This window comes from Diorhabda sublineata, chromosome 10 (assembly GCF_026230105.1).
Source record: "Diorhabda sublineata isolate icDioSubl1.1 chromosome 10, icDioSubl1.1, whole genome shotgun sequence".
Classification (NCBI taxonomy): Eukaryota; Metazoa; Arthropoda; class Insecta; order Coleoptera; family Chrysomelidae; genus Diorhabda; species Diorhabda sublineata.
In genome coordinates this window covers 7,802,046-7,814,260 of record NC_079483.1, presented here as the reverse complement: position 1 = coordinate 7,814,260, position 12,215 = coordinate 7,802,046, and the positions used below count along the sequence as shown (strand labels likewise).

General features: G+C 29.3%; 1 protein-coding gene across 1 annotated transcript in view; it reads right to left on the bottom strand.

Annotated features, from left to right (window-relative positions):
* LOC130449523 (roundabout homolog 1-like) overlaps window positions 1-12,215 on the bottom strand; it is a 113,297-nt gene that overhangs the window by 7,308 nt on the left and 93,774 nt on the right. The window contains exons 4-7 of the mRNA XM_056787403.1: window positions 4,299-4,577; window positions 3,907-4,114; window positions 396-1,765; window positions 8-332 (exon numbers count right to left, since the gene is read on the bottom strand). Coding sequence (XP_056643381.1) covers window positions 8-332; window positions 396-1,765; window positions 3,907-4,114; window positions 4,299-4,577 — 2,182 coding nt within the window. The remainder of the gene's footprint in view (window positions 1-7; window positions 333-395; window positions 1,766-3,906; window positions 4,115-4,298; window positions 4,578-12,215) is intronic.

Here is a 12,215-nt window from a genome sequence, read left to right as displayed (position 1 = left end):
TACGTGCCTTTGAAAATTATTGTCCGAAATCCTAGCAGTCGGTTCGAGTCGTAAAGTCGCAGGAGAATTATAAGGACCCAAACCGATCCTAGTCAAAGCAGCTACTCTAACAAAATACGAAACTCCAGGACTCAAACTGCCCAATAGAAGATTAGGAGATTTTTTACCGACGCTCATCACTTTCATTTGATCGCTACCGTTAGTTTTTATTTCGACTTTGTAACCTTGAAGTTCGCCGTTGAGAGTAACAGCAGGAGGTGGTTTCCATTTTAGATAAACAGCCGTCGAATTTAACAAAATGGCTTCCATTTGAGACGGAGCTTCCGTCGGTACTACAACGAAATATTAATAAATAAATAAAAAAAAAATAAAAATAAAACATTTGAATGACTTACCATCTTCGAGCGTTCTGGTTATTATAGAATTCGAAGGAAGTCCTTCGACGGTTTTGAAAAACGGCACTAAAAAAAATTCGTATCTCGCCCATTTATCCAAATTATTAACGGAAAAACTCGACGTTCCAACGGTATGTAAAACAGTCAACATACTATAAGTTTTCGGTTTGTTTTCTTCTATATCTAAAGTTATAAAATAAATATACAACCCTTCGACGTACGTAGAATCATTTATCAACCACATTAGTTTGATAGAAGTCGAAGATAGCGGTATAGCATCGGTAAGTTTAGCTACGCTAGCGGTAACGAGATTAGCTCTAGCTTCGCTGAGTTCAGTTACCTCGGGATTACCCCAATTTCGCGAAGAATCCGCTCCTACAACCACCGGTTCGGATAATTGCGAAGGCGGACCGATCCCGTGAGCGTTTTCGGCGCGTATCAAAAAACTATAAGCAACTCCAGGTGATAGAAGATGTTGAGTAAACGATAAATTTGTTATTCTACGACCTACCACAGTCCAAGTCGGGGTTACGCCTTCTTCTTTACCGAACAACTCGATTTGGTATCCCAATAAACTCGAAGAACCGATTTTGTTATTTTGACTCCACGTTATAGTGACGCTATCTTCAGATTGGTTAAGAGGATGCGGTCTACTAGGAGCTCCAGGTAACATTATAACTTCGGGAGCTTTGAAAAAATTTATATTAGGATTTTTAGGATTTTCTACTAATAAATATCCAGTCCAAGTGGATTTACCGCTCTTAGATGAAGCGACGCACGTATAAGATCCGGAATCTTCTTTTCGCAAACCGTATAATTCTAAATGATTCGGATTTGACATGTTAATTCGAGTTGAAGGAGTTACCGGTATTCCTTCTTTGTACCAGGATATAACCGGTTCGGGATTACCGTCGGCTTCGCAGGACATATAAGCCACCGAATCTATAGGTAGAGTTTGATTGCCGGGTCCTGTTATTATAATAGGAGGCGGTCTGTCTTCTTTGGATGTTACCGTGAGTCGCGTCCTCGAGGATACGGAACCCGCGGCGTTTACAGCGGCGCATATAACGACGGTGCCGGAATCTTGAACTTGCGCTTCTTTTAGTGATAAAGTAGAAGAACCTTGATCGGTGGTGAAGGCTTCGTAGTTTCCGGTTTTGCTTCCGGTGTAGATTAAAGATCTGTCACCTTCGAATGACCAGAATACAAATGGTGGTGGGCTACCGCGGACGGCGCAGTGGAAGTTGACGTCGCGACCGGCTTCGACGGCTTGCGCTTGCGGTTTAATGGTGAAGGTAGGCGGGGCGTGTACGGTCAAAACGGCCGATGCCGTTATGGCTCCGGCGAAATTATCGGCGTCGCAGTAATATCTGCAACAAGTGAAACACGCAGAATCGATTAATCGATGGGAATGTACAAAAATCGATGAGGAACAATGATTATCGATGTAATAAGTAGGAAATTAATCGATTAAAATGGATGAAAATCGACAGGAATCGATTAAAGTCGATGAATATCTATAGAAATTATATAAAATCGATCGAAATCGATCAGAATGGATAAAAATAGAAACAAGAAGGAAAAAAATATTTTAAAATCGTTTAAAATTCATGGAAATCTATATAAATCGATGAAAATTGTCGAAATTCAACAAAAAACCAATGAGAATGAATTGAAATCGATTGAAATTGATAAAAATTGATGAGAATCTATAGAAATCGATTAAAATTGATGAAAATCGACAGGAATCGATTAAAGTCGATGAATATCTATAGAAATTATATAAAATCGATCGAAATCGATAAGAATGGATAAGAATAAAAACAAGAAGGAAAAAAATATTTTAAAATCGTTTAAAATTCATGAAAATCTATATAAATCGATGGAAATTGTCGAAATTCAACAAAAAACCATTGAGAATGAATTGAAATCGATTGAAATTGATAAAAATTGATGAGAATCTATAGAAATCGATTAAAATTGATGAAAATCGACAGGAATCGATTAAAGTCGATGAATATCTATAGAAATTATATAAAATCGATCGAAATCGATAAGAATGGATAAGAATAAAAACAAGAAGGAAAAAAATATTTTAAAATCGTTTAAAATTCATGAAAATCTATATAAATCGATGAAAATTGTCGAAATTCAACAAAAAACTATTGAGAATGAATTGAAATCGATTGAAATTGATAAAAATTGATGAGAATCTCTAGAAATCGATTAAAATTGATGAAAATCGACAGGAATCGATTAAAGTCGATGAATATCTATAGAAATTATATAAAATCGATAAGAATGGATAAGAATAAAAACAAGAAGGAAAAAAATATTTTAAAATCGTTTAAAATTCATGGAAATCTATATAAATCGATGAAAATTGTCGAAATTCAACAAAAAACCAATGAGAATGAATTGAAATCGATTGAAATTGATAAAAATTGATGAGAATCTATAGAAATCGATTAAAATTGATGAAAATCGACAGGAATCGATTAAAGTCGATGAATATCTATAGAAATTATATAAAATCGATCGAAATCGATAAGAATGGATAAGAATAAAAACAAGAAGGAAAAAAATATTTTAAAATCGTTTAAAATTCATGAAAATCTATATAAATCGATGAAAATTGTCGAAATTCAACAAAAAACCATTGAGAATGAATTGAAATCGATTGAAATTGATAAAAATTGATGAGAATCTATAGAAATCGATTAAAATTGATGAAAATCGACAGGAATCGATTAAAGTCGATGAATATCTATAGAAATTATATAAAATCGATCGAAATCGATAAGAATGAATAAGAATAAAAACAAGAAGGAAAAAAATATTTTAAAATCGTTTAAAATTCATGAAAATCTATATAAATCGATGAAAATTGTCGAAATTCAACAAAAAACCAATGAGAATGAATTGAAATCGATTGAAATTGATAAACATTGATGAGAATCTATAGAAATCGATTAAAATCGATTAAAATCGATGAAATCGATTAAAATCGATGAAATCGATTAAAATCGATGAAATCGATTAAAATCGATGAAATCGATTAAATTTGATCAAAAACGATCAAAATCAATAAAAAACAACTAAAACCAATGAAAAAAATGTATGCAAATTGATGAAAATAGATTAAACTCAATAAAAATTGATTAAATTCGATGATTATCGGTGGAAATCGATTAAAACTGATGGAAATCAATCAAAATCGATTAAAATTGATCAGAAACGAGTAGAATAAATAAAAAACAACGAAAACAAAGGAAAATAATATGTGCAAAATGATAAAAATCGATGATTATCAGTGAAAATTTATTGAAACTGATGAAAATCAGTGAAAATCGTTTAAAATTGATAGGAAATGATCAAAATAATTAAAAAACAACGAGAAATGAAAAAAAATTAAAGAAAATATGAATGGAAGTCAACGAAAATCGATCCAAATCGATAAAAATCAATGAATATATCTAAAAATCATATAAATTGAAATATATAAACTAACCTTCCTTGGTCTGACAGTATGACCTGCTCGAGACGAAGCGTCCTATCTTCTAATACTCTTACTCTACCCAAAGGCATCGTTCCACCTGGTGAAGTTCTCCTCCAAAGCACGTCGGGAATTGGATCTCCTCCAGTAGCGCACGTAAATTCAACCGTCGATCCCACCAAGGCGGTTACGTCTTCCGGCGGTCTTATCATGAACGGTTTAACTAAAAAATCATTTTATCATCAACACATCCACCCTGTATATACTAACTAGACAATAATAACGAAAAGAAAAGCTTCAAATTGTTGATTTACGAATAGGGAAAGTTGAAGACGTGGAACGAGGAGAAAAACTACGATATGGGGATGAGGAAAGGTATATGTTCGAAATGACGTTTGGTTCTGTACCGTAAACTTTTAAAACGGCCGCCGTGGATTCCCTAACGCCGGCAGTGTTCTTGGCAACGCACTGATACTTTCCGTCGTCTGTAGTTTTCGTATCGGTTATGGCCAAATTGTAACCGTCGACTAATTTGAGTCTTCCTTCAACCGTTAACGTTTCTCCGTCTTTTCTCCATGAAACTTGCGGTTCTGGTACACCCTTTGGAGGCGAACATTCCAAGACTATGTCTTCTCCGGCCGCCACTCTCGAGCTCTGCGGCTCGAAACGGAACTCATCTCGTAAAACTGAAACGAATCATTTTGGTGTTATTGTAATGATGAATAATCGATTATAATCGATGTAAAATTCGATTATATATGGTACAATCGAACAAAATTGGTAATTTTTATAAAATCTATCGATTAATTGGTTGTGGTTTCGTAAATTTGTGAGGAATCGATTGAAAGCAGATGAATTAACTTATATTCGGTAGAATCGAATGAATATTTGGATGTAAGCAAGGAAAAGAAGAAGAGCAATGATAAAATATATATATAAATATAAATAAATAGTGCCAAATCGATTACAATCAATGCAAATTTCGTTGTGCTTTTTTACTAATTATGAAAAATCGATAAAAATCAATTGTAATCTAGGAGGAATTAAAATTCGATCATAATATAAAATCAATTAAAAATTGATATTAATTATAAAATCTCATAACAAATCAGTTGTGTCTTCTCCCAAATCGATTGTAATCGATAATAAATTCTATCACGTTTGAGTAAAGTCGATTAAAACTTGATTTACTATATCATTTGACAATTTGGTTGTGTTCACTTCAAATTCTGATAAATCGATTAAAATCGATTGTTATATATGGAAAATTCGATCATATTGAAGTAAAATAGATTAAAAATTGATTTTCGATTACTTATTTTGAAAATTTGATGACAAATCAGTTGTTTTGACTAATTAGAAGTGTTTCCTTCAAATTCTTATTGAATCGATAGAAATCGATTGTAAACTATGGAAAATTCGATCATATTAATATAAAATCGATTGAAAATTTATGTTTATCATGATATATGTTGACTAATTGGTTGTGTTCACTTCAAATTCTGATAAATCGATTGTTAAATATAGAAAATTTGAACATATTGATGTAAAATCGATTAAAAATTGATTTTCGATGATTTATTTTAAAAATCTGATGACAAATCAGTGGTTTGACTAATTAGAAGTGTTTCCTTCATATTCTTATTAAATCGATAGAAATCGATTGTAAACTATGGAAAATTCGATCATATTAATATAAAATCGATTGAAAATTGATATTTATTATAAAATCTCATAACAAATCAGTTGTGTCTTCTCCCAAATCCTCCCAAATCGATAATAAATTCTATCACGTTGGAGTAAAACCGATTAAAACTTGATTTACTATTTGACAATTTGGTTGTGTTCACTTCAAATTCTGATAAATCGATTAAAATCGATTGTTATATATGGAAAATTCGATCATATTGAAGTAAAAACGATTAAAAATTGATTTTCTATAATTTATTTTGAAAATCTGATGACAAATCAGTTGTTTTGACTAATTAGAAGTGTTTCCTTCAAATTCTTATTAAATCGATAGAAATCGATTGTAAACTATGGAAAATTCGATCATATTAATATAAAATCGATTGAAAATTTATGTTTATCATGATATATGTTGACTAATTGGTTGTGTTCACTTCAAATTCTGATAAATCGATTGTTAAATATAGAAAATTTGAACATATTGATGTAAAATCGATTAAAAATTGATTTTCGATGATTTATTTTAAAAATCTGATGACAAATCAGTGGTTTGACTAATTAGAAGTGTTTCCTTCATATTCTTATTAAATCGATAGAAATCGATTGTAAACTATGGAAAATTCGATCATATTAATATAAAATCGATTGAAAATTGATATTTATTATAAAATCTCATAACAAATCAGTTGTGTCTTCTCCCAAATCCTCCCAAATCGATAATAAATTCTATCACGTTGGAGTAAAACCGATTAAAACTTGATTTACTATTTGACAATTTGGTTGTGTTCACTTCAAATTCTGATAAATCGATTAAAATCGATTGTTATATATGGAAAATTCGATCATATTGAAGTAAAAACGATTAAAAATTGATTTTCTATAATTTATTTTGAAAATCTGATGACAAATCAGTTGTTTTGACTAATTAGAAGTGTTTCCTTCAAATTCTTATTAAATCGATAGAAATCGATTGTAAACTATGGAAAATTCGATCATATTAATATAAAATCGATTGAAAATTTATGTTTATCATGATATATGTTGACTAATTGGTTGTGTTCATTTCAAATTCTGATAAATCGATTGTTAAATATAGAAAATTTGAACATATTGATGTAAAATCGATTAAAAATTGATTTTCGATGATTTATTTTAAAAATCTGATGACAAATCAGTGGTTTGACTAATTAGAAGTGTTTCCTTCAAATTCTTATTAAATCGATAGAAATCGATTGTAAACTATGGAAAATTCGATCATATTAATATAAAATCGATTGAAAATTGATATTTATTATAAAATCTCATAACAAATCAGTTGTGTCTTCTCCCAAATCCTCCCAAATCGATAATAAATTCTATCACGTTGGAGTAAAACCGATTAAAACTTGATTTACTATTTGACAATTTGGTTGTGTTCACTTCAAATTCTGATAAATCGATTAAAATCGATTGTTATATATGGAAAATTCGATCATATTGAAGTAAAAACGATTAAAAATTGATTTTCTATAATTTATTTTGAAAATCTGATGACAAATCAGTTGTTTTGACTAATTAGAAGTGTTTCCTTCAAATTCTTATTAAATCGATAGAAATCGATTGTAAACTATGGAAAATTCGATCATATTAATATAAAATCGATTGAAAATTTATGTTTATCATGATATATGTTGACTAATTGGTTGTGTTCATTTCAAATTCTGATAAATCGATTGTTAAATATGGAAAATTCGATTATATTGATGTAAAATCGATTAAAAATTGATTTTCTATGATTTATTTTGAAAATCTGATGACAATTCAGTTGTGTTGACTAATTAGAAGTGCTTCTTTCAAATTATCATTGAATCCGTTAAAATCGATTGTTATACATGGAAAATTCGATAAAATTGATATAGAGCTTTCGTATATAAAAAGTTTGGTTAGGATTTGGAACCTATGCAATTTTTTCGATAAACAAACTTTTGAATTTCCTCACGAACTAGAGAACCATTAATAGAAGCGTTCGGTTTAATGAGTACCGAAATTGAATTTCTATAAAATAGTCCCGGTGCCGGTTAATAAGGTAAAGCGAATTACGCAACCGACGATCGGAACACGAGCCACGATTATCAATTAACAGACTAGGAATTTAATACAATTTTATTCTTCATTATCTTGCAAATTTATTTTCTGCACATATACCTACTCGTCCAAGTCGGATATAATACCCCCGGATAGAGGACAATCTTGTATTAATTTTCGAACGGGTTTACTGCCAAATTGATTTCGAGTCCTTGAAGAGACTTCCCCGAGGGAATATAACACGCCGAGGATAATTCAAAGTCGACTATAGACATATTATTGAATGGTTATTTAAAAAGACAATTAATTTCTGTTTTATTTTGCGATTTATTTAAAAAAAAAACGTTTTTTTTATATTTTATCGTATATTGACGGATATTTAGTGAAAATGAATGAAAATCGATGAAGATGGGGAGAAATAATCGAAAACAACAACTCAAATTTAATAATATTTGAAACCATTGCAATCGATTTTATTCGATTTTTATTACTAAAAATCGATATAATTTATCGATTCCACCGGGTTTCTTCCAATTTTAATCGATTAATTTCGATTCCAATCGAGTTTCGTACGTTTCATTTGAATAAACAAAAATTGAAAAGTTGATACAAAGTAATAGAAATAAGTGAAAATTGAAGGAAATTTAGTGAAAATGAATGAAAATCGATGAAAATGGAGAGAAATAATCGAAAATCAATGGAAATTATTGCACAGCAACTCAATTTAATAATATTAATGCTTCTAAATATTTTTGATTGAAGAAATTTAATATTTGAGACTATTTCAATCGATTTTATTCGATATTTATTATTAAGAATCGATCTAATTTATCGATTCCACCGGGTTTTCTCCGATTTTAATCGATTAATTTCGATTCTAGGGGAATTAAAGGGAATATAAAAAAAGTTGATACAAAGTGATAAAAAGAAATGAAGATTGAAATAAATTTAGTGGAAATGAATGAAAATCGAGAGAAATAATCGAAAATCAATGGAAACTCTTGCACAGCAACTAACATTCAATAATATTAATGCTTTTAAATATTCCTGATTAAAAAAAATTGATATTTGAGTCTATTTCAATCGATTTCGTTCGATTTTTACCATTAAGAATCGATCTAATTTATCGATTCGATTTCATCGGATGTCAGTCAATCAATTCCACCGGGTTTCCTCCGATTTTAATCGATTAATTTCGATTCTAATCGAGTTTTATACGTTTCATTTGAATAAACAAAAATTAATTAGAATATAAAAAAAGTTAATACAAAGTGATAAAAAGAAATGAAAATTGAAGGAAATTTAGTGAAAATGAATGAAAATCGATAAAAATCAATAGAAAGAATCGAAAATCAATGGAAATTCTTGCATAGCAACTCAATTTAATAATATTAACGCTTCTAAATATTTTTTATTGAAGAAATTAAATATTTGAGACTATTTCAATCGATTTCGTTCGATTTTGATCATTAAGAATCGATCTAATTTATCGATTCGATTTCATCGAATGTCAATCATTCAATTCTACCGGGTTTCCTCCGATTTTAATCGATTAATTTCGATACTAATCGAGTTTTTTACGTTTCATTTGAATAAACAAAAATTAATTAGAATATAAAAAAAGTTAATACAAAGTGATAAAAAGAAATGAAAATTGAAGGAAATTTAGTGAAAATGAATGAAAATCGAGAGAAATAATCGAGAACCAAAGGAAATTCTCTCACAGAAACTCAAATTTAATAATATTAATGTTTCTAAATAATCTTGATTGAAGAAATTAAATATTTGAGTCTATTTCAATCGATTTCGTTCGATTTTTATCATTAAGAATCGATCTAATTTATCGATTCGATTTCATCGGATGTCAATCATTCAATTCCACCGGGTTTCCTCCGATTTTAATCGATTAATTTCGATTCTAATCGAGTTTTTTACGTTTCATTTGAATAAACAAAAATTAATTAAAATATAATAAAAGTTGATACAAAGTGATAAAAAGAAATGAAAATTGAAGGAAATTTATTGAAAATGAATGAAAATCGATAAAAATCAACAGAATCAATCGAAAATCAATAGAAATTAATAATATTAATGCTTCTAAATATCCTTGATTGAAGAAATTTAATAATATTTGAGATTATTTCAATCGATTTCGTTCGATTTTTATCATTAAGAATCGATCGAATTATCGATTCGATTTCATCGGATGTCAATCAATCAATTCGCTGCCTACCAAATGCTTATTTCAACGGACCAAATAAACATTAGTCGCATGGGAACAAATCGGGACTATAAGGTGGGTCTAATTCGTTCAACTTTTCGCATCACCCACTATACAGTCCCGAACTAGCACCAAGAGATTTTTAGATAATAGTACGTCAATTTTATGACAGATATAAATTGTTGTACCCTTAATTTTATTATAAAGGAACGTTCCTGCAACCTCTAATCAATTCAGTTATATAAATATAAACCCGATTAGCATATTTAGTAACAGAGGGTAAAATCACCCTCTAGGTTCGGTTGTTTAATGTTATACAAGAAAAACAAGAATTCGCCTGACGATATTTTCGAAATTCCCGTTGTTTTGTTGTTTCAGCTTGCAAAATTGTTTTTGGAAAATGATATATGATAATTTCGCAATAACTGGAAGGTTTTTGAAAAAAATTAATTAATATTAACTTGTTTCAAGACCAAAATTTGGTTCAAATTGTATCTAAAGAAGATAAAGGTATAATCTTATCAGTAACTATTATCATAATTTAGATTTAGAAACATCAAGTGTTAAAAATCGATTATAATAATCATATTGAAGTGAAATCGATCAATAATATATGATTTATACAATCGATTAGGTTGTGTCACTGTCAAATGGTGCAGAATCAATTAATATTGATTGTAAGCTTGATTATACTCGACGATTATTATAATATCCAAGATTGAATATTCGTAAAATTTCATAAATTAGTAAAAATAGTCAAAAATTCAATCGATTCTTAATGATTACCGATATTCGGCGAAGCAGTATACAGTTGTGTGGTACTGAATCGAATGAAAAATACGAAAATCGGTTAGAATCGAAATTAATCGATTAAAATCGGAGGAAACCCGGTGGAATTGATTGATTAACATCCGATGAAATCGAATCGATAAATTAGATCGATTCTTAATGATAAAAATCGAACGAAATCGATTGAAATAGTCTCAAATATCAAATTTTTTTAATCAGGAATATTTAAAAGCATTAATATTATTGAATTTTAGTTGCTGTGAGAGAATTTCCTTTGGTTTTCGATTATTTCTCTCGATATTCATCGATTTTCACTAAATTTCCTCCAATTTTCATTTCTTTTTATCACTTTGTATCAACTTTTTAATTTTTGTTTATTCAAACGAAACTCGATTGGAATCGAATTAATCGATTAACATCGAAGGTAACCCGGTGGAATTGATTAATTGACATCCGATGAAATCGAATCGATAAATTAGATCGATTCTTAATGATAAAAATCGAACGAAATCGATTGAAATAGTCTCAAATATTTAATTTCTTCAATAAAAAATATTTAGAAGCGTTAATATTATTAAATTGAGTTGCTATGCAAGAATTTCCATTGATTTTCGATTCTTTCTATTGATTTTTATCGATTTTCATTCATTTCACTAAATTTCCTTCAATTTTCATTTCTTTTTATCACTTTGTATTAACTTTTCTTATATTCTAATTAATTTTTGTTTATTCAAATGAAACGTAAAAAGCTCGATTAGAATCGAAATTAATCGATTAAAATCGGAGGAAACCCGGTGGAATTGATTGATTGACATCCGAAAAAATCGAATCGATAAATTAGATCGATTCTTAATGATCAAAATCGAACGAAATCGATTGAAATAGTCTCAAATATTTAATTTCTTCAATAAAAAATATTTAGAAGCGTTAATATAATTAAATTGAGTTGCTATGCAAGAATTTCCATTGATTTTCGATTCTTTCTATTGATTTTTATCCATTTTCATTCATTTTCACTGAATTTCCTTCAATTTTCATTTCTTTTTATCACTTTGTATTAACTTTTTTTATATTCTAATTAATTTTTGTTTATTCAAATGAAACGTAAAAAGCTCGATTAGAATCGAAATTAATCGATTAAAATCGGAGGAAACCCGGTGGAATTGATTGATTGACATCCGAAAAAATCGAATCGATAAATTAGATCGATTCTTAATGATCAAAATCGGACGAAATCGATTGAAATAGACTCAAATATCAAATTTTTTTAATCAGGAATATTTAAAAGCATTAATATTATTGAATTTTAGTTGCTGTGAGAGAATTTCCTTTGGTTTTCGATTATTTCTCTCGATTTTCATCGATTTTCACTAAATTTCCTCCAATTTTCATTTCTTTTTATCACTTTGTATCAACTTTTTAATTTTTGTTTATTCAAACGAAACTCGATTGGAATCGAATTAATCGATTAACATCGAAGGTAACCCGGTGGAATTGATTAATTGACATCCGATGAAATCGAATCGATAAATTAGATCGATTCTTAATGATAAAAATCGAA